Here is a 23,504-nt window from a genome sequence, read left to right as displayed (position 1 = left end):
TATAATTGTTCCAGTACTTCCATCAAATTTGTTTTTGGTCTGTGTTTTGTGTAGGCCTAACTTGATATGCTAATGCATTAAGCCATTCTTGTATTCTTGGAGTAAATGCTCCTTAGTATATTTGAGAATACTATTTGCTTATATTTTGAGTAGAAGTTTCTATAATAAATCCTGGTTTCTAAAAGTTTTAAGATGCATTTTTTTTCTATGATTAGAAATAATGAAAATATAAAGTTTGAAGAAATAAATATGACCTTTCCCCCAGGTTCAAATGATCCTTTGGGGGATTTATATAAACTACCTCAATTTATTATTTATTATTAAGCTGATTTTTTTCCTTATATAACCTGTTTCTGTATTAATTTTCAAAGAACCATGTTTCAATAATTATTTCTTAGAATCGAAACTTTTTAATGGGGTATGTGTATGAGAGACAGACAGAAATACGTACTAGGGATTGAATTCAGGATGCTTTACTACTCAGCTACATCCTTAACACTTTTTATTTTCTATTCTGAGACATGGTCTCCTAAATTGCAGAGGCAGGCCTAGAACTTCCAATCCTCCTTCCTTGCCTCCTAAGTAGCTGGGATTATAGATATGCACCACCCAGAACTCTTTTTTTTTGACCTTATCAAATCTATTTTCCCTTAACTTGGCAAATGCTAAAAGTTCTCTTATGAAGCCTAATTTTTTGAAATTGTGTTATAGTATGCTTTTTTTTTCTCTTGGTCATATTTTTTAAAAACAGGTTTTTCAAAAGATCTTTCCATTTTTATTGTGGTCAGAATGTGATATGAATTTAAGATGTATTTTTAAAATACTTCTTTGAAAATATAACTAGAATTGAACCGCAGTAATAATGCTTTCTCCCTTTTCCTCTAGTTAATTGCTGTTACTGATAAAGCAATAACTTTATCCATTAGAATTGCTTGTCACTTTATTTTTGTGCTTTTGTGTTTTTTGTTTTCATTTCTTTGGTTTTTCTGAGGGACTGGGATGGAACCTAGGGCCTTGTGTGTGCTACTCAAGCACTCCTTTTTTTTTTTTTTTTTTTTTTAAAGATAGAGGAGGGAGGGAGGGAGAGAGAGAGAGGAGAGAGAGAATTTTTTTAAATATTTATTTATTTATTTTAGTTTTTGGCGGACACAACATCTTTGTTTGTATGTGGTGCTGAGGATCGAACCCGGGCCGCACACATGCCAGGCCAGTGCGCTACCGCTTGAGCCACATCCCCAGCCCCTCAAGCACTCTTACTACTGAGCTGTACCTCTAGCCCTTTATTCTTGTACTTTTGAAGTTATTCTAAGTATAAAATGTAAAAAGACCATTTTTTAAAAAATACAGAAACTGAAGATATATTAATACAAATTCCTGGAATAAGATTTAGTAATCATTTTTAGAGCATAGTGTGTCCAGAATCAGAATAATCATACATTTTGTTTTGTGATTTTCTTGGTATATTTTGAAAATTTTTCCTTATCTTTCAATGTTCTCAGAGGATATGAATTTTATGAGTTGTACAGTATTCTCAATCTTCTCATATTTTTACAATTTGCTCCTCTTTATGAACTTGCTTTAAGGGGCACAAAGAGATCTTATTCTTTCAATTTTAGCTGCCTTTCTTCATTGTATAATCATTTTTTCACAGTAATTTCAACCATCTGTTCATATTGACCATAGTTTATTTGATGAGTCTTTAAATTCTGTATGCCAGTTGTAAATTTTCTGAAAACTTCGAAGACATGGAAAGAGAAATGTCTGCTATGAACCATAGCTTTGTTGGTTAAAAAAGTAAACCCAACTGGACAGCTTCAGTTAAGTGTCTGCTAATTTTGTTATATGAGATTACTTGAGGTAACTTCCTTTTAGTCCTTTATGGGAACATTTACTTTTTAAAAAATTTGCAGAATTTCCATTTACTCTTGCTTATTCACTTTTGTATATTATTTGGATCATCTCTCCAAAGTCTTTACTTATACAAGTTACTGTTCTGTAGGTCTGCTTTCTCCAGTTCCTTTTATGTGATATGAGATGTTTTAAGTTTCTTCTTCAGATAATGCATTATGTTGAGAGGTGCACCCCAAAATTGGATCAAATTTTTAAAATTTGACTTGAAACTTTCCATTCAGTTCAGAAATCTTAGTGTTCTCTGAATTATTAATGCATTGTGGATTTTCCCCCACTCCCCATCTTAAAGATTTTTCTTTTTTTAAAAATGTATTTTTAGTTATACATGGACACAATATCTTTAATTTTATGTGGTGCTGAGGATTGAACCCAATGCCTCACATGTGCGAGGCAAGCACTCTGCCACTGAGCCACAACCCCAGCCCTCTTAAGATTTTTCATTCTAGACTTTGCATTGACTCATTCTCCTTTGGGTTTATCTTCAACTATTTCTTCTAAATGTTACTAGCTTCAAATTAAAAGTATTCCACATTCTAACTGACGTAGGGGCTTTTATTATTGTTTTTCAAAGAATTTAACCTTTTTTTTTTTTTTTTGGTATGGAGGATTGAACTTGACCACTGAGCCACAACTCCAGTCCTATTTTGTATTTGTTTTTATTTGGAGACAGGGTTTCTCTGAGTTGCTTAGCACCTTGTTGCTGAGGCTGGCTTAGAACTCATGATCCTTCTGATTCAGCCTCCTGAGCTGCTGGGATTACAGGTGTGCACTGCTGTGCCTGGCTTGTTTTTTATGTGGTGCTGAGGATTGAACCCAGGGCTTCACCCATGCTAGACAAGCACTCTACCACTGAGCTACAAACCCAGCCCTTAATCTACTTTAAATGAGGGGAAAAGTCCCACAATTTCAGCTAGTCCAGAAGGTCATTTAACTGGATGTTAATTCACCTAAATTGTCTCCTTTTAACATAAGGTCAAGAGTGTTTCTAAGTGACGTAAACCATTCAGTGGGTTCTGTATTAACCTGTTTTTGTACCATCATCCCAGATACAAATATATCATTTATTGTAATTATGAAATAGTTTTAATAATATGCTGAGGCAGGTTGGTTAACTCAGCCTTGCCTTCCATAGCAATGCTCTTATTTCTTTCTTAGTGGAAGAAAAAGCCAATACCCACCTCCTTCTGGGCATGTGCTTAGACTCCTGTGCACGCTACCTTCTGTTCTCCAAGCAGCCATCACAGGCACAAAGGATGTATGAAAAAGCTCTGCAGATTTCTGAAGAAATACAAGGAGAAAGACACCCACAGGTAAAGAAGGAAAATACGCAGTGCCTTTAGAAATGCCACACATTGGGAACAGAATCAGCCCCAGTTCATTCAGTTTCTTACCACCAGTGTCCCTGTCCCTGACTGCTTGTTTCAGAATAGATTTGAGATTACTGATCCGTCACTACTAGGGAGGTGTAAGCAGGCACTGTGTGCTTCTGTGGCTTCAGAGCATACCGTGTGGTATTTCAAAGTGGAGTCTGCAGACCCCCGACTAGAATCTTGTAAGAAAGTTATACATGAGTGTCCTTGCCTCCCTTGCCCCACAGTTAAAGAACTTTTTTTTTTTTTGGTACCAGGATTGACCTCAGGGACACTCATGGACTGAGCCACATCCCCAGCCCTATTTTATATTTTATTTAGAGAGAGAGTCTCACTGAATTGCTTAGTGCCTCACCTTTGCTGAGGCTGGTTTTGAACTTGGGATCCTCCTGTCTTATCCTCCTGAGCCGCTGGGATTACAGGCGTGAGCCACCGCCCCCAGCTGGGACTCATGTTATAATGCTGAACATGTTAAATTGAAATCATCCCTTTCTCTTCTATCAGAATAAATTCTCAAGTGCTGAGGAGTAGATTGCTTTATTTGAAAGCTTGCAGTTCCCAACCTAAGACCCACTGGATTGAACATGGAATGTTTGGGAAGGGAATTTGAGGTACAAATTATCTCCAGGAAAGGGATTTTGGACTTATTAAAAGAGAGTGCCTTATGAGAGCATCACTGAGGAATAATACAAGCAGCATGGGATTCAGATCACTGAGTAATACAACCAGAGGGCTTAAAGCATGGGATCAGTGGGTAAGGGAGGATGAAAAAGTTTCTTAGTACCAAAAGTTTAAATACTTTTAATGTGAGTCTTCCTATATAGATGATATATCACTTCTTTGTGGAGTCTCAGCATCACCAGCAGGAACTACATATGAAACAATGAGGCTCCCAGATCCCAGAGGTAGTCAGATCATAGGAGGCTGCTTCTCAAAACTGCTGAACCTTTAGTGGGATCATATTGTAGCTTCTTGCTGTTGCTTTTCACTTGGTACTTCTAATTAGATAAAATGAATAATACTTATTAATCTGATTATTTCCTAATTTTTAAAATTGGTATCATTTGTTGAGCTAATATCTATTGTATAATTTGAGTAACAAATGCCCACAATTTGTTAAAGACTGATGACATTCCTCATCTTTTGTGGAATGCCTGGAAAGATGAAATCTTAACTATACTCAAAATTTAACTCCAAATTAATATTATGATGTATTTTTAAAGAAAAATCTATTTTTCTCTTATCTAACAGACCATTGTGCTCATGAGTGACCTGGCTACTACTCTGGACGCACAGGGCCACTTTGATGAGGCCTATATTTACATGCAAAGGGCATCAGATCTGGCAAGACAGATAAATCATCCTGAGCTGCACATGGTACTCAGTAATCTAGCTGCAATTTTGATACACAGAGGTAGGTAGCCTTGGAAACTTGACAGACTTGCTTTAGGAAGGGATATTTCTTACTTTGGTATTTAAAGGAAGGTAAGGGGAAATGAGGAAACTCCTAAAATTAAAAGGCTGGTTGAATAAAGCCAAAAACAACATGTCTGTTAGGTTGAAGAACTATTTTGTTTAATTTAGGTAACTTCTATAATAGTTTTTGCATTAGCCTGATGAACCACTATCAAGCTAGGGGAAACTTTGTAGTGCTTTAAAGATTGCTGTCTCACAACTATACTGCATTTCTGTGTTGGCAAAACTAGTGTGATTAGGAATGTGTGTGTTAGCACATTATGATACATACTGCTTAGGGCTTCACCTGCAATTTTCAGAAATCTGAGATAACATGTCTGCATACACAGATTATCATAGTGTAGTCCTTGGCCAGTCCAGTGAGGACCCCAGGGTATACCAGAAAGGACATAGTAAGGAATCCCACAACACTCAGTGGCTTGGCGTTTTACACATGGGCCACATTCCAGGCTAAATCAGCTTGTCATTTAGGGAGAAAATGAGGCAGTACCAGCCTTGTCACTTACTAATAAATACACAGTAAATTACACCTGTATCCTCATTAATGCTTTCTGTTCAGATTCACTTTGAAAACACATTTTCTTCTTATTCTTCCTTTTCTCTGGGTTATTTTAGAACGATATACACAAGCAGAAGAGATCTACCAGGAAGCACTGAAGCAAGCAGAGATGAAAAGAGATGAGGTTTCTGTACAGCACATCAGGGAAGAATTGGCTGAGCTGTCAAGAAAAAGTAGATCTTTGACTTAATATTATCAAGCGTTAAATCCATTTTTCTTGTAGGGAGGGTAGTTTCTAGTGGCCTAAAGGAATAACTGTTATTCTAGTGTCTGTGGCATCCAAATCAGTGGTGTAAATTTTCTGTTCTTGATATTCAGGTTTCCTCAACTTAGCCTTGGTGAAGGACAAGTTGTACATACTGCCACATTTGTTTTTAAAGGAAAAACAACTTTCACCCTTCACTAATTATGACCTCTAAGGAATGATGTCAAATGATGCTTTCCATTGTATTATATGGTTAGGTGCTGTCCATGCTGGTCTAAGTGTAATTATAGATTAAGATGGGCCACTTTTCCTCTGGGTTGTGGGTGTGGGGTCTGGTAATTATGCCTAACATTGCTACTGAAAGATTTTTGGTTCACTGATTTGCTGCCCTTTCTTCTTTTACTTTGTCAATATCTGGCAGACCAGAGCTACTCATGGCAAAGGGAAATTATGGTGAGTTGTTTCTATTACCTTTCATGAAGCACAGTGGGATTTAACACACAGAGGAGGAAAAGTGTTATATTAGTTTGCACCCAGCATGAAGTTTTAAAGTGGGAATTAGGCAGTTGAAAGTGTAGTAGCCTTTTGGTCATAAATAAAAGTGAACTACTTATCTGGTTATATGTAACTGTTAATGGTTGGGGGGAAGAATGATGGAACCTCTTTCTTGCCAGTGCTATCCTGGAGCATCTGACATTTTTTGCAACTGTGAGGTCACAAAACTGAGTCATCTGAGATCCTCTTTAAAGCAATGCCTGGGCTGTACCCTAGACCTGACTAGAGTATGGCCCTACCAATGTAGATTTTAAAATTCCCAACCTTGATTCTACTTAGTACCCTCTTCTGTAACATGAGGAAAGAATGAGATTCTTAGCCATGGTAGAAAGTATCTGGTCAGATGACTTTAAATGAATATACTGCTGTGTTGAAAGAGCTTTATTGCCCTGCCTCAAAGTATGTAAACACAAGATACATAGATGGATTTCCTTACCTCAGCAGACTTGCAAAAAGCCATTTGTTTAGGGGGAAAGATAGCTTTTCTAGGTACCATTAAGGAACACTGATATTGTTGATATGCCTTTGTGAGTGGGGTGTGAGTGGAATTGGTAAACAGATATTTTTGGTTCATATGTATACACTGGAAGTATCTTTTCATAATAAACTATACAACAATATTGTATGTATTCCAGTAATCTTTTAGTTTCTCAGAAAAATAACTTGCTGAAGAATTAAATGTAGTGTCAACCACTCACCTTCTATATTGAAAATGTTTTTACCTTTTCACAATTGCAAGCATTACCAGAAGTTAGGTTTTTCACTCCAAGTTTTATTTAAGAATTTTTAATCTTCCACAATGATTCGGTTTGTGGTTCCTCTCCTGGAGAAACTGAATTTTCAAAAAGTCTCTGCATGCGGGTATTCTCATGAAAGTTGTTATAAAACAAGGTAGTGAAGCAAGAAAAGGACCGACCTCCTTTACTGATTGGTTTGAATTTAAATGTAAATGTTTAAAATAGTGTAGTTTCAAATTTTGAACTGTACTGTGTCTTATGTCACTGGAATTTTCAGGGCATAAATATATCCAAAATATAATCAACATACCAAAATTGTATTGTGAAATATCCAACTATAAACATAAAATGGAAAATTGTGAAAATACTTCTATCAACAGTATTGGAAGACCTTGATTATGTTCTGAGTGCTAAAAATCAAGTTGTAAGGATGATTTTAAATCTCTGCCTGCCAAGATGTTATATGCCTTGGTTTGCACCTAACTTCAGCAAGTTATCAGTCATTCTCAAATGCTGTGCTTGAGATTTACATCATGGTAAGATGTACCTCTGCCCCTCTTAAATAATTTGCTTTGTAGGTAAGCTGTATGAGAATTCTTCTGTCTTTTTATTGTTTTTGACTTAAAAAATGATGGATTTTTATCTTCCATTCTAAAATCTCTTCTCCAGGTGATGGTAGATGGAGCATTACATAAATGTGTTGGGATGAGGATGGTGTTAGTGGCAGCTCACCTTGGGGTACTTGAATGGAACTGCAAAAGTGACAAGTTAGGCTCTGATCCAGTAGGTTCTCAGAAACTAACCTGACTTGGGATAGATAGCTTAAGACCCTCAGGATCATAGAAAAATATCATGATCTGTTTGGGTCAGTTGGCAACAAAGTTCAAAAATATTATCAGTACCTGAAAAAGAAAAAAACCTTTAAGCAGAAAACATTCATTAGAACATTTAGTTGTTATTTTCCATTCACGTTAAAATTATGTTTGATTATTATTATAAAGGCTTCAACTTTGTAAGTAATAAGAACTCCGACCACTAAGCCTGAGCTAAAGTTTATTTTGAGGACGAAGAAAAGTGAGGACTGACAGGTGTAAAGGTTTTGATTGCAGACATACATGGGTTAGAGCCTGTTTGTCACTTATTGAACGATATGGGCCTATGTCTGTAAAACAGGTGATAGGAGGGTCTCAGTCAGCAGTTAATCATAGACCCATTTACCTAAGAGGCTTGAAAAGATTTATCTTAGGTTTACTTGAAAGTCTATAAAATGCTAATTACTCATTCTGAGACTTCCTTCCAGTTATCAGTAGCATTTTCCCCAAACCATTAGTATTTATATGCTATGGAAAAATGCTTAAATGCTGTGATTAAATTGTATGGAAAAAATTTTAAAAGCAATTCTTAATGATGGATAAAACTGACCCTTCAGTATAATTAGGACTTAGTCTTTTAAATTATTTGTACCTTGAATCTGTGAAATGAAAAATGATAGTAAATTATTTCCCAAGGAAACAATGTAGATGGTGACATGTAGAGATGGAAAAGGACTGTATGTTCACCATGACACTTGTTCAGGATGCAGCACAAAAGAGAATGAGATAATACACAGATGATCATACACAGATCATTATCTAATTTTATCTCAACCAATCATATATCAAACTAAGAAAAATGTGTAAGTTTTTCCTTTGAAACCTGAGACAACAGAGCCTTAAATAACAAATAATCTGTAGCTATGGACAGGGTAGTCAAATTTATTTCAAAACAAAAGCTTTGTTGGACTGCATCAAATGCAGAAGAAAAGGAATACTTAGGGGCATGGTTAAATTACCAGTGTGCATAACAGTGAGGTATGCCTCAAATAAGCCTTTAAAACTTTAAAAACTGAACTATAACATATCCATGCAGTAATATTTTTTTCAGTGCTACTAGTGGAAAAAAAATTTAAAGCCTGCATTGGAAATTACAGTATGGCAGAATTCTGTTGCTCCTACCTTTTGACCCTAATGTATAGATTTTATGACAGGGTCTCTGTTAAAAATCTAAACATTTTCACAAAATTTTAAACATCACTGGGAAGCTGAATTTAGAGAGAACAAAATCAGATAAAAGTACAATGCCCGTGACAGCCAACATTATAACTGGGCTGTATGAGGTTTGTTTAGAAGGCTAGGGTTAAAAAGATAGACAAAAAAGATTTTAAAAAATTACCCCCAACGTTGATGCGCTGATTTGAACATAAGTACACCAGATACTACAGCAAGGGGATACACTGCAAAAAGGTCATCTATTTACATAAGAGTGATTTAAAGACATTATGATTTTCTTTATAAACAGATGTAAGAACAGAAATTGTCCACTTTTGAAACTACATTTCAACCCTCCACTATTATTAGAATCCACTGAATAGCCTGTATCAGAGGCAGTTCCCCCCACCCCCATTTGATTTTCCAAATGAATTTCCATCATTTTTTCTTCATCTGTGGCCCTGGCTCTCCTGAAGTCTCTGGGCACAAGTTATGGGAGGGCAGGTTTTTGACCTGCAACTGAAAATAAAATTACCAAAAAACTAAAGCTCCCTCCTCTGTGCCCATTCCCTGCTTCCCATTCCTTCCCTGTGCAGTTCAGTCATCACTATCGGATAGAGTCTCATATTGTGCAGAGAGCAGAGGGGCTGGCTCTCGCTCCCAGATCCGGTTCTGTTGGTGAGGAGCTGCTTGGTTCACAGCAGAGGGAGCACATGCAATGGATGTTGGTGGTGTACTGCTGAGCATCCGCATAGTCAGAGGGTTATAAGGAAACTGAGTTGAGCCTGGCAAAAGAAAAATGAGGTCTCAGTGTCATACTTGCTGTTTCATCTAATACCACCTAGGTTGGATGGAGTAGCACAGAATTACTTTGCTAAAATGGTCTTGTGACACAGTTAATACAACATAGAAGGACCAGCATTTCAGCGATTAAGATTCTAGCTAGTGACATGCAGCAATCAGTGCAAGTATAAAAAGGATGAATAATGAGAGTAAGCACAAGGGTTGCTGAACCCAGGGCTGAACTTTCAGTTACCTCTATAACTACTATTATGTTTCCATAGAGAATCACACAGAACTACTGAATATTAAGCCATTAAGTCCCAAATTTTCAATTCTGTGATTATTTCAATGAAATCAAAGCAATAGATACAATATGTATTTATATATTCAGTCGTTCTCTATTTTTGCAAAAGAACAGACCTCCAAAAACAATTATTTCAAAGTTACCATAAGTAGTATATTTGCTGCTCAAGAGAAATGCAGCAGTATAATGCTCAGAAGATGAGGGGACAAGTATCCAGAAACTTCAGCAGGCTAAGGGGCAGCACGATGTGTGTTACCTACCAGAATCTCACTGGGCAGATATAGAAGTAGGGCACACTAAGAGCCCTGCTACCTTGTGTCCCCTGAACACTTCTCTAGCTTAAGAAACTGAAATCATAAAACATACCATTTTTATGGTCTAATAGTAATTTCTTCCTCAACATGTGAGAAGCAGCTGTATTGTCTAGGCTGTAAGCTTTCCAACTAATACATAACTACTTGCCACGTGGCATGAGAATTTTAGAAGAGAAAACCCCTAAACTGTACTCATCTAATGCGAATTTTTTTTCTCACTGGGAGAGCACATTTGAAAAAAAGTTTTTTGGTTACATATAATATATATTTAATCCCTGAGTGAAGAACAGTATATAATTCTCTGAAATACACAGCAAATATCTGATTTATTTTAAAAGAAAGCAAGTCATGCTGGAGTTGTAGCTCAGTGGTAGAGGGCTTGCTTAGCAAGTGTGAGGCTAGGCACCACATAAAATAAAGGGAAAAAAAAAGTTTATGAAAAGGCACAAAGTAACACTTTCATCAGCTTATGTAGATGTAGTTTTCTTCTCATTTCTGAACTTGATTTCTTAGCCTTTCATAAAGAAGTTCTTAAGGAAATATTAACAAGGGGAAGTCACTTTTAGGAGTAGCACTTTACATAGACTTATTTGCTTTGCAAATAGCAAATGTTGGCTACCAACCAGCATAAATACAGATGGAAAATGGATGAGATTATTTTCATAGCTCTTTTTAGTTTATGGTATCAGACCCTGCATTAAAAATTTTGAAGATTCTATGCATTCAATTTTTATTCTGGAAAGTGGAACTTACTAGTCATACAGAATGGGAATAAAGTATTTCTAAGTTTTTATAAGAAGGAATGACAAGGCATTGATAGAAGTTGCTTTCTAGTAGTTAAACTGGGCTCCTCACCTGTCGAGGAGGGCCTGTCTTCCCAGGCCCAGCCTGGTGTCTGTCTATGGTAATCACCTTCTGAATGTACAGAGGATACTGATGAGGGCCGTTCAGTTCCTAAATATCCTTGCCCAGGGATAGGAGATTTAGACTTTCTGCTGTTTGACTTGCTCATCAGCTTTGGTTTGCAAACTCCTGCTAAAAGTGAAATCCAAGTTAAACTATTAAATTACTAATTAGTGATACAGATTTATTAGAAGGATAGCATGAAAAATCCAGATTCTAGTACACAATGCAATAGCACTATTTAAAAGAAAGCCAGAATTTCACTTGCAGCAAACACAACAAAGGGGTACATCTTTATGTTATAAACTTAAAATGTGGCAACTAAGGAAATAAATATTGTTAAACATCAAAGCTGGCTTTAAGAATGTGGAAGCTGATGGGCTGGGGTTGTGGCTCAGTGGTAGAGTGCTTGCCTGCAATGTGTGAGTTACTAGGTTTGATTCTCAGCACTGCATATAAATAAATGAATAAAATAAATGTCTATCAACATCTAAAAATAAAAAAGCATATGGAAGCTGTGCTAAAAAAAGAGAGAAGGTTTGCACAATCTTAAATTCTCTCTACCTATCTGCTCTCTCTGGCTCTCAATTTGAAAGAAGTAAATAGTGCGGCAGTGATGGTGGGTGGGGGGTGTTAATTACACCACTGAAGTGTACATCAAAGGGAAAGTATTTAGCAGATGTCTCTTTATGCCACTATGGGACCTCAGCAGAGGTATATTTTCTCAGGCTCTGTTTAATTCATAGGAGTCACAGAGCTAAACCCCAGCCCTTATTTATTTACTTACTTACTTTGGGCTCTACAATAACACATGTATATATATAAATGTATGTGTGTGCACACACATGCACTGGGGATTGAACTAAGGGCCTCAGTGTATGCTGTGCAAACATTTTACCACTAAACCACATACTAAGCTCTAGAAAAAAATATCAGACCTCAAAAGAGATCAGAGCTCAGGTCACCAGCGCAATTTCTCAGTCCCAACAGAATAATTTCACCCTATCCCAAATCCTATACAACTAGGCTCATAATTCCATACGAGTCACAATTATAACCTTCATGTATATTTTTTTAAAATATATTTTTCAATTGTAGATGGACATAATACCTTTTATTTTTTATATGGTGCTGAGGATTGAACCCAGTGCCTTAGGCATGCTAGGCAAGCACTCCGCCACTGAGCCACAACCCTAGCCTGACTTTCTCCTAAAAATCAATACAAACTAGAAGGTAAGCAGGAAGGAAAAGACAATGCTCATTTTTTTTTTAGAGTAGCCGGTAACTATCTTTAGCTTAATTATGTGTAGGTTAAAAAAAATGTCTAATCTCTTTAATCTTTTCCTTAAACATAGTGAGAGCTTTTGCTTGAAGATAACAGAAGAAAATAAACCTAAACTAAAAACTGAAATACTGCTGAACTTCAGGTAAATTTTTTAAGTATAAAAGATATTAATTCTGAAATGATTAAGAAAAAAGTCGTAAACAAACATCAGAAGCTTAGAGTAAATAAAATTTTTGTATGCTTGGTTTTAACAGGAGATAAAAAATGATCTAATCCAACTTTTTTATCTGTGTGTACATTAAGATGTGTCTGGAATAATGCTTCTCCAGTAGCAGCAGCAGCAGCACTACTTTCTAGATGTGATCCATATGGCTTAAGCTTACACTGTGCCTGTCATTTTTTCTTACAATTGGAAGTCACTTTTATTAAAAAACATGTATGCTTCTGTCATGATAATGTATAGGTAAGTACAGATATGTACTGGGTGTAGTGCTGCATGCCTGTAATCTCAGCAACTCAGGAGGCTGAAGCAGGAGGTTCACAAGTTCAAAGCCAGCCTCAGCAACTTAGTGAGGGCCCCCCTGTCTATAAAGTAAGTAAATAACTAAGGGCTGGGGATTTAGCTCTGTGGTAAAATGCCCCTGGGTTCAATCCAAACCAACAAATCCCCCTCCAAACCAACAAAAAACATTGTGAGGGCTGGGGTTGTGGTTCAGTGGTAGAGTGCTTGCTGAGCATGCGTGAGGCACTGGGTTCTATTTTTTTTTTTTTTTAATATTTATTTTTCAGTTTTCAGTGGACACAACATCTTTATTTTATTTTATGTGGTGCTGAGGATCGAACCCAGCGCCCCGCGCATGCCAGGCGAGCGCGCTACCGCTTAAGCCACATCCCCAGCCCTGGGTTCTATCTTGACAACATGTAAAAATAAAGAAAATAAAGGTACTGTGTCCATCTACAACTAAAAACAAATTGAAACAAACAAAAACACTGTGATGCCAGGAGGCATTCTAGGTTTAAAAAAAAATTTTTGTTCATGTTATTATATCATCTGGGCATATGAAACGTTTTTAAGACTTTTTCTCTGTTAAAGCAAGAGGTGACTGAGCCCATAAAGACAAATGCAATTACTTGGTAATGCACCAGAACTGGTAAAATAAATAAATTGGTTCCCTGGGAAAGACAGCAGCAGATCACTAAAATGAAAACTTTACCCGAGTGAGGTGATGGGTCTCCTTCATCTCTCCTGGTCTCATTGCTGGTCACAACTGAGGTGCTGGCACTACCAGGCACTACTCCCACAGGCTGGGGCATGACAACTCCATGATCCTCAACTTTGTCATCAAAGCTTCCCATGAGAGCCTTCCTTATAATATCTTCTAGACCAAGATTACTCGCAGGATCAGCAAAAGAATGACTTCTAGAGCTAACTGAGCCTGGAAGAGACAATCAAGCCATTTCTGCTTGTCTGAGAGGCAGATCAGGGCACAGGGAAATGAACAGATCACACCAGCCCTCCAGCCCACTCAACTTGCACAGCACTCAGCAACTGCTTAGAACACCACTCAGGGCTCCATACAGTAGCCTTCTCCATGTGCAAATATTTTAAGGAATCTTATTACACTGTTACTTAGTAGATTTGAATTTCTTTGCTCATTTATCTTTTCAGGAAGTGCTGACTCTACTGACTCCTTAACTAAATTCTTATTTCATTTTTGCACACTGGAGCAGTTTCCTGGCATGCAGTCAGTACTCAACGTGTATTTGTTGGACTTGACTGCTACTGTACCAAATTCATATTGGTAAATAATGTATTTACCTGATGTAGTAACTGCTGGCAGATTGAAGATCTCAGTTCCTGGCTGAGCAGCTGCTGTATTTAAAAAACATTTAACTGAGATGAGCCAATCATGTATGCTGATTTAAAAAACAAACAACAACAACAAAAAAACCTAAACCAAAAAAGCACATCTTACAATAAAATTAACTTTTTTATTTTCCATGATCTCAACCTTTATTTTTCATCTGTTAATATGTATACACAATGAAATAGTTAAAAAAAAAAAAAAAAAAGAAAAACAAGGAAATCAGGACATTAACAGGTGAGGTAGAAAACTCAAAATAGAAGTAATATAACTTACAAAGGGGAAAGAAACTTTGCACTGCTGGAGAAAAATAAATAGGGAAAAGTCCTTCTCCGAACAGGAATCCAGGCTTCCTAGCAAAGAATTTTGGACTTTTAAGTTGACTCCTGAAAGTACCAATGGGTTTTTGAGGTAGCCTGAGATTAGATTAAGGGGAAGGTCACACCTCAGTGAGTTTGAAGTTGACTAAGTTCCTACCATGGCTAACTGAAAACATTCTCAGGACATTCCCTGGATCAGACAAAAGATTCTGCCTGTTGATTCTTTCATTTCTGCTAACTGGAATTTATAACTGCACAGTTTAAATGAAAACAGCAGATAAACTGGGAACTACCTATAAATAATTTTGTGCCTGAAGGAGAAGGGGCACAAAATGGGGACATAAATGCTGTCTCTGCCACTTCTTTGAACTTGATGTTGAGAACTTTAAAAGGAAAAAAGAATGCGGGAAATAAGTGGGTGACTAAACAAGTAACAGGAGGATGGATTTTTACCTAGGGATGAAAGCCATCAGTGAAGATGGAAGAGTGTGCCTAGAAAGTAACTTTCCTGATCAGGAAAAGCTTTACACTGATAAGAGGAACTAGGACAGTGGCTACGGATAATGGTCTTCTTTTGGGCCAGGTAACACAATAAATAAACTAAATCTTAATAACACAGCCTTATAGTTACCACAGGGTTTGTGAAATAGAACTTATTCATTTATATGCGAAATATTTATTGAATTGTTGGCTGAATCACAATAAAATTACCTGCTTATTGATCAAAAATAGTCAACTAATAACTTTATGAAGTTCAACCAATGATACTATATAGATATTTACTTAGAATGTGCCCCAGTGTGGTACTTTCTGGGACACACAAATCAGAATCACCTGGGTAACTTGGTAAAAATGAAAAAAAGGACCCCTTGTTTAAGATAGAATATGACAATTGCTCAGGAGGGGAAAGAAAGGTGGATATCTAAGAGCTGTGTGGAAGGCAAACAGAAGAAGCCAAGAAAGTGCGAGCCAGTAAGATATTGAAGAAGAAATGAGGTCTGCAAAGATCTGTAAGTAGAGCTATGATGATAAAACCAGAGTTTCCTAGGGATGAAAGTGACAGTTTAAACCCTCACAGTGGATGAGAGAGATCAGTGCATGAGAAGAGCCCTGAACAATCTCAAGGACTAACAAAGCAAAACTGAACTTCCAAAACAGAAGAAACTTCCAAAGAAGTAGAGAAGAAAAACAACCACCACTACCAAAAACAGCAGGAGAATGTAGCGTTTGAGAGACAAGAGAACAAAAGGAAAGAGCAGAGAAAGGAAAAGGCTCACTGTCAGAAGCTGCAAAGAGACTGTTTGCTATACTGGTAACTGAACCCAAGGTGGTCTATCACTGAATTCTCTCTCCAGCCCTTATTATTTTGAGAGTCTAAGTTGCCCAAGGCTGGCTTTGATTCCCCTGACTTGGTCTCCGGAGTTCCTGGGGTTACACTGTGTGTGTCACCATGCTCAGCTAAAGGCAGTTTTAAAGCACTAAGGTTTTTAAAGAATGAAGTCATTGCTGTCTTTCATGGGAAAAAATGGAATTGAGACAGAGCAAAGCTCTCCTGGTTGCTGATGGCAGTTCAATTCCCAATGAGAACTGAATAGTGCTCTAGGGCCTGGAGCCCACTGTGAATTCCCCTTTCCAGAGTCAAGGTTTGCATTCAAAAATATCCTAGACTCTAGAGCAATTTTATTAATATTTGCCTTAAGACATTAATACTCTTTATTTCCTGTTAAAGTTAGATACTTGTTTCGTCACTCATTTAGAGTAGAGACCGTCGGTTAACACAGAACTCTGCTCAATAAACATTTGTACAATTGGTGAGTGAGGGCTGCTGTCAAGGACAATGCAAAACACTAAGAGAACAAAAGGTAGGCTTCTTCACTCCAAGTGGTATTTCTCCATCAGGAATTTCTTTCCCACTTAGGGGGCAAGACAAAGACTAGAGGGACAAGTGCAGACCATACCAAGGTGGAACAGTTCCCAACTGGCTGCTCTGAGATCTACATCTCCATGCTTTGACAGGTTCATCTTTGAATTCTGACAGGATTTCAACATGAAGGTAGTTGGTGACATTTGAGAAGTTATAAATAATAGATGAGACTATTGAAGCTTTGAGATAGAAAACTGTAATGATAATATTAAAAGGGGGATATGGTACCTATAGGGCTGACAGTAGTTCTGGTTGGCATTATCTTTGAGACGATTTGTTGCCATTAAAAAAAAAAAAAGAATCTAATAATTAAAAGCTAGGATAAATTCACATGGAAGTGACATTGGGCTCATCCTTTTTTCTCTTTGACATTCACCGGTTAATCACAAAGTGAGACAGATCCAAACATACATACACCTGGCAGTTCACAGTTCAGAGCCCACAGTTTCCTTTCTTTTGGCAGTGTCAGGAGATCGGTAGATGGTAGATGGCAGAAACAGAGCAAACGGAGGTCTACACAGATTCTACCACAGGATGGAAATGACGGATAAGTAAGACTGGGTGATAGTACAAGTGAGCGTGCTGCGTGACCAAGTGCAGGAGGGTTCTGATGAATGCATGCACATCAGCCCAAAGGAAAGTTCTGCCATAGAGTTTCATTGGATATTTAACCACAATCTGGCTAAGGATGCTGTGAGTATAGAACTGTTAGAAGCCTGTTAGTACATCACTGGAAGCATAGACTCTGGAGTTGGAATGCCTGAGTTTAAAACCACAGCCCCATTACTTACTAGTTATGTAACCTGCGCCCGTTATTAAACCTCTCTGAGTCTCAGTTTTCTCATCTACAAAATGGAGATAATTATATGTAGCATGTGGGTTTGTGAGGATTAACTGAATTCATATACACATACATATGTAGAATAGTGCCTAGCACACATTTCTAGTCTCCCTTCGTTACCATTATTATTGATGATGTTATACGGTAAGTCTACCAGAGTTGCATATAAATGCTGAATGTCCAGAGAGACCCTGGTGGGATAGAGAAAGTAGCTGGAAGGGAGCAAGCACAGATTGCCTTGAGAAGGGGAAAGGTGTGATTTAAAAGTAGCCCACTAAGAGAACTTGACACCTATATTCATACTTTGTGTATTTATAACTTCAGTGTTTAGACTGCCAACAAAAATGGTGATAAGATCTTAGGCTACCTTAATAACAATGAATTTACACTAGATCATATCACACTATTTTGTGGAGAGCAACTGAGATAGCAGGGTTTCTCAGAACAAGGATGTGAAGAATAATCAATGAAACTAGGAATATTTATAGACTCACAAAGGACATGACTTCAGATAGTCTTTACCTATCTGAAGACATGGTGTATGGAGAGGGCCCAAAAAGAAAAAACTAAAATCAGTGACTTAAAAACAAACCCCCACAACTGTCCAAACCCACATAAAAGTATCCCAGACATAGCATTAGTTCCCAGAGAAAATGGGCAACTTCAGAAAGGAGCAGGTTCCTGCTAAAGTAGGAACTCTTGTGAACTGGCAGATATTTGGGGACGAATTTAGGATTAAATATGTTGGAGGTGTTGAGGATCAGATGCCTTCAAACTTAAGGGTTACAGAAGAGGCAATGTTGGCAATACCAATACTAATACATGTTTTATTCAGGGTTAATGAAAGAAGTCCCACTTACCCATATCAGAGTCACCTCCACCAGAAGAGTTCAACTTACGAAAAATCTCCTGCTTCTTTGATTTAACCATGGGTGATGTATTTTCAAGCTTGGTGAAGAATGAAGGCAAGTAGCTTATACTCCCTGGTGAGCGGGAATCATTTCTGTTAGGAACACAGTTCAGTTTATTATAATCATATACTCCTAACCTGGGGACATTCCTATTAATAATGGTGATGGTCATAGAGTACTGGGAAAACTACAGCTTATATTTGTCGTTAAGAAACTATGTGACCAGGGGGTGAGGCTCAGTGGTAAAGTGCTTGCCTAGCAAGTATGAGGCACTGGGTTCGATCCTCAGCACCACGTAAAAATAAATAAATAAAAGGTATTGTATCCGTCTACCAAAAAAAAATTAAAGCCATTCAGTATACCATGTAACCCAGTAAGTGCCAAGATTTCAATTTTGAAAATATTTCAACAAAAATGACACAGCTGCATTAAAATAGGTTGGAAATCATAATCTAGTTATATAATTTTAGGTAATGTTAAAGTAATGTGAGTATATAACTTATAAGAATATATTACTTTTCATAGATGTTCCACAGTTGGAATGATAAGATAAAATGGGTTAAGGGCATAATAGAATACTTTAGCTCTCAAAGATGAAACTGTAAAATTGGGATTAAAATAGATAAATCCAGAGTAGGCACTCTTTAAGAAATCAACATGTAGCAAATGAATACTAGCAGGAAAACTTGGAATACCTTTGTTTTGATTGTGGTTAAGGGGTACTAGGGATCAGACCCAGGGGCACTTAACCACTGCCACATCCCCAGCCCTTTTAAAATTTTTTACAGACAGCAGACCCTGCTGACTTTGAACTTGGAATCTTCCTGCCTGAGTCTTCTGAGTGTGCCACTGTGCCTGGGAGAAGCAGCTTATTATGGTGCTTTCTGCTTAATGGCATGAACCTATTTATGATTACCATATAAATTGGGGAGCTATTTACTAGCTTATACTTTTTTTTGAGGGGGGTGTTTTCAGTACTGGAGAGTAAATCCAGGGCCTTCTTCATGCTAGACAAGTGTTCTACCACTGAGCTATATTCCCATTTTTTTTTTTTTTTTAATTTTGAAATAGGGTCTCATTAAATTGCCGGATTATAGGTATGCAGCACTATGTCCAGCAGAATTACTTTATCATTTTATTATCTATTTATATATTTTTAAAATATTTATTTTTTAGTCATAGGTGGACACAATATCTTTATTTTTTTATGTGGTGCAGAGGATCGAACCCAGTGCCTTAGAGGCGAGCACTCTACCTCTAAGCCACAGAATTACTTTTTGTGTGTGTTTGTGGTGCTGGGGATTGAACCCAGGGCTTCATGCATACAAAGCAAGCACTCCACCAACTGAGCTACATTACCAGCCCTAGAATTACTACTGAAATTATAACTAATAGCACACCTACCTATAAAATAGCAAGAGTTCTTACTTAAGCAGTCATCAGTTGGATTTGAATAGACTAGCTATACAGTAAAAACAAAACTGTCCATTTTTTTTTTTTTACTGTCATTTCAGTCCCAGCTGAGTTTAATGGAAGAGTTTCATAGTTCACTGGTAGCTTCCTATACTAATACACTTTAGAAATCAAGTCTCTCTAATAGTTCTAGGCCATCAATGATCTAGCTAGGGGCCAGAGATGATAACACAGAGTGTATAGAAGGAAAGCTGTTGGTAACCTCATCTGGTCCTGTAGATTCATTCATCATGCAAACACAAGAACACTTACTATCTTCAAAAGAGTTAAAACATGGTCCCTGTCTTAAACATGTAAATATATAATTAAATTTAATATCATTCCCTCTCCAAAAATATTTTTTTTCTTTTTCAATTGAAGGCACCAATTTTGTTTGTTGCCTGTGAGTATATGCAATAGAAATACACTTGGGAGTTAGACTTTGGTTTAAAATTGCACTTTCCCCTTCTTATCAGTCTGACCAGAGGTAAATCATGTTTTTACCTTTCAGCATCAAGGAGGGTGCTACACATCAAGGAAACAGCATGAGTATAGATGAAAAGGAATTCAGTGTAAAGCTGTGTAAACTAGGTCCTGAGGGAACTCAAATGCCATGCTAGCCATATAGCATTTTACTGGATGTGAGTTTTAGACAGATCACTTTGGTAAAGTATGAAGAGGGGCTGGAATGGGCCAAATCAAAGACATCTCATCATTCAGAGGGTTGGAGTTAGGGTTAGAAAAGATAAAATATGTAAAGCAGTTTGGTCTGTATATAGTCTGCAATGCTTTGTACACAGTAATGTAATGGTAATATTGACTAAATTGTAATGTTGGTGAATCAGTCAGGGACCACCTCCCCCACCACAATTTTTTTTTAAAGAATATGAGGATTTAATTTCAAGAGTAATAAACATTTTTTCTAATCTATTTAAATGATGATATTTTTGCTATAATCCACTAGCATTAGCTCCCTGGGAAAACAGACTTAAGTGATCAAAGTTCAAAAAGGCACTAAGCCTGACCCCTGCAGAGGAGCTGTGGTTGGGAAGTGCACTCACCTCTGCTCTGTAGGCTCCGAGCCCCTCTGAGATAACAGCAACATGTTGTCCTGTTTCTCATGCACAACTGGAACCTGGGGTGGGGAGATGGGCTCGTAGGGCTCTGAAGGGACGTGACTTCTCTCTGGAGATTTCCCAGGTCTGCTGTTGTAACATGTAAAAGGTTAGATTGCCCTCTACATGTTGACTGATCATTCTAAACAGAAACTGTTAACTAAGATTGCTGATTTCTATTAGAAAACAGTTGTTATGGGTATTTGCTATATATCTAATTACTGAAAATGCCTTTTTCTCCACGGACTCAGGAGTCATATACCAGTTAGTACCATAGGACAGCAACAGCGGAAGCGGAAGCAGCAGCAGCAGCTCCATCCTGAGGCTCTGCATGTACTTCAACATCAGACTCCAACCTGCTCTTTGGCCAGTTAGTCCAATTGTGCCCTCAAGGGTTTTACTGTTTATTTTGGTCATAACTTATCAAGTCTTTCCTTGATAAGGACTAAACTGAAACCTAAGAGTTTTAACCAATGAACCCACACTATAGTTAATGGTGTGAGACCTTCTCTGCAATTGTTTTTCCTCTGAATACCACTTTTTTTTTTGTACTGGGCATTGAACTCAGGGGCACTCAACCACTGAGCATCTCCAGTCCTATCTTATTTAGAGACAGGGTCTTACTGAGTTGCTTAGTGCTTTGCTATTGCTGAGGCTGGCTTTGAACTTGTGATATTCCTGCCTCATTCTCCAGAGCTGATGGGATCACAGGTGTGTGCTGCCACGCCTAGCTCGTTTAGAGTCTTTTAAAGTCTTTTACATAGAGATTATGCATACTAAACACCACTTGTGACTTTCAATATCTGCATATTACTATTAAACATTTCCTTTCACAATCAATTCATCTAGTTCTGATTTTTTAGAAATATTTAGTTCCTTTGGTCTTTATCTCCCAAACTCTAAATATATACCTTTACTTTTTGATTTTTATCAACTATTTTCCATGAAAGAGTTTGACTTACCTTTTTCTTATTTTTAGCTATTATAATCTTTGTCTATTTAACCTTAAGCAGCATACTTCAACCTTTTTTTAAAATGAAGAAATTAGCATGTATACCCTTCTACCTCTTTTCTGTGACTTCCCTTCTCTTTCCTATGTCTACCAGCAATATTTATTTGATTTACAGCATTTATATTCTATGCTAGAACTACAGATAATTTTTTCTTTATTTTGCTTACAGATTAAAAATCAGTTATTGGTGTTAAAACAACAATATGAATTGTGAGAACAGTTTAAACACGCTTTTTACTTGATTGACTTGCTTCAAAATAATTCAGTAGGGTGGGGGTTGTAGCTCAGTGGTAGAGGCTTGCCTAGCACATGTGAGGCACTGGGTTTGATTCTCAGCACCACATATAAATAACCAAAAATAAAGGTCCACTGAAAATTGACCAAAAAAAAAAAATACAGCAAAGCCTGTGCAGTTGCACATACCTGTAATCCCAGTGACTTGCGTGGCTGAGGCAGTGGGTTCCTGAGTTCAAATTTAGCCTCAGCAACTTAGCAAAGCCCTAAGCAATTCAGTGAGACCTTGTCTCTAAATAAAATGTAAAAAGGGCTGAGGATGTGGCTCAAAGGGTAAGTGTCACTGGGTTCAATCCTCAGTACCAGGGTGGGCAAAGGGAGGATAAAAATGAAACGAAACTGGGTATTTACTGAGGATTATAAAAGCTGGGTGATAGGAGTATGGAGATGGAGTATGGAGATGTACTGTTCTTATTTTTTGTATATGTTTGAAAATTCTGTAATAAAAGTTTTTTTTTTTTTTTTTAAAAAAAAAAAAGACTACTCAGCTTCTTAAACACATTATTCTTACTTCCTTCTGTTCTTTGCTAATTTTATGGGGTGGCAGGCAGGCTAGAGAATCATCTCTGCTACAGATTTGTCTTCATATTCCCAGCTATGGTTCATCAGCCTTGTGTGTCTTCCCTGTATCTGCCACTCTTTGCTCTGTTGATATTTCATTTTTTAAAAAAACATTTTTAGTGTATATGGACATAATAAATTTTATTGATTTGTTTGTTCGTGCTGAGGATCAAACCCTCACATGTGCTAGGCCAGCTGAGCCACAGTCCCAGCCCAATATCTTATTCTTTTTCTCTAAATTCTTATTAATTCCCTTTGTGCTATTTAGCTATAAACATATTACTTTGTAGTCTATCATTTTGAACAAAAAAAAAAACTGCCTCATTTTTTCTTAAATCCAGACCCCAGAACATCAGGTAAGAAAGTACACTCTTTACCAGATAGTCCTGTCACATTAAGCGCTTCCTCCCAGGGCACCTCTATTGGCCCCACTTTCCTATTTGTAATGTCACCTTTTGAAGCATCTATTTCTGCTGCCCCAACAGAAAACAAAGAGTGAGATGTTTGAGAGATTTTTTTTTTTTTTTTTTTGGTTTTCAGATTAGGGTCTCACTCCATGCTCAGGCTGTCCTCATTCCTGTCTCCTCAGTAGCTGGGATTATAGGCCTGCCAACGTGCTAGGCTTGACAGATGATTTGGAAGGAGCACTTAAGTATCCCTAAATGACTACTAAACTTTACTATTTCGGGCTGGATTGTGGCTTAGCAGTAGAGCGCTTGCCTAGTGCATATGAGGCACTGGGTTCGATCCTTGGCATCACATAAAAATAAAATATGTTAT

General features: G+C 37.4%; 2 protein-coding genes across 27 annotated transcripts in view; one reads left to right on the top strand and one right to left on the bottom strand.

Moving 5' to 3' along the window:
• The window catches only part of Ttc19 (tetratricopeptide repeat domain 19), a 45,115-nt gene extending 23,418 nt beyond the window's left edge, over nt 1–21,697 (top strand). Inside the window, exons 8-15 of one of the 7 annotated variants that reach the window (XR_011704878.1) lie at nt 3,067–3,221; nt 4,533–4,695; nt 5,373–5,489; nt 5,943–5,974; nt 12,500–12,571; nt 16,533–16,667; nt 18,215–18,344; nt 21,109–21,697. Coding sequence is in view for 2 of the 7 variants with exons in the window: in XM_071603071.1 (XP_071459172.1) it covers nt 3,067–3,221; nt 4,533–4,695; nt 5,373–5,489; nt 5,943–6,001 (494 nt within the window). In the remaining 5 variants the exon portion in view is untranslated. Of the gene's footprint in view, nt 1–3,066; nt 3,222–4,532; nt 4,696–5,372; nt 6,697–12,499; nt 12,572–16,532; nt 16,668–18,214; nt 19,168–21,108 lie in introns of those variants that run through there. The other 6 variants (XR_011704879.1, XR_011704881.1, XR_011704882.1 and 3 more) reach the window with 6 other exon arrangements.
• Ncor1 (nuclear receptor corepressor 1) overlaps nt 6,828–23,504 on the bottom strand; it is a 153,011-nt gene continuing 136,334 nt past the window's right edge. For 10 of the 20 annotated variants that reach the window (XM_071603044.1, XM_071603061.1, XM_071603046.1 and 7 more), the window contains 7 exons: nt 20,804–20,947; nt 18,240–18,382; nt 17,330–17,383; nt 14,249–14,302; nt 13,644–13,865; nt 11,097–11,276; nt 6,828–9,625 (listed from right to left, as the gene is read on the bottom strand). In XM_071603044.1, coding sequence (XP_071459145.1) covers nt 9,438–9,625; nt 11,097–11,276; nt 13,644–13,865; nt 14,249–14,302; nt 17,330–17,383; nt 18,240–18,382; nt 20,804–20,947 — 985 coding nt within the window. In that variant the 3' untranslated portion in view covers nt 6,828–9,437. The remainder of the gene's footprint in view (nt 9,626–11,096; nt 11,277–13,643; nt 13,866–14,248; nt 14,303–17,329; nt 17,384–18,239; nt 18,383–20,803; nt 20,948–23,504) is intronic. The other 10 variants (XM_071603055.1, XM_071603056.1, XM_071603064.1 and 7 more) reach the window with 5 other exon arrangements.

The sequence above is a fragment of the Marmota flaviventris genome, chromosome 17 (assembly GCF_047511675.1).
Source record: "Marmota flaviventris isolate mMarFla1 chromosome 17, mMarFla1.hap1, whole genome shotgun sequence".
Lineage (NCBI taxonomy): Eukaryota > Metazoa > Chordata > Mammalia > Rodentia > Sciuridae > Marmota > Marmota flaviventris.
This window is presented reverse-complemented; position numbering and strand designations above follow the sequence as displayed.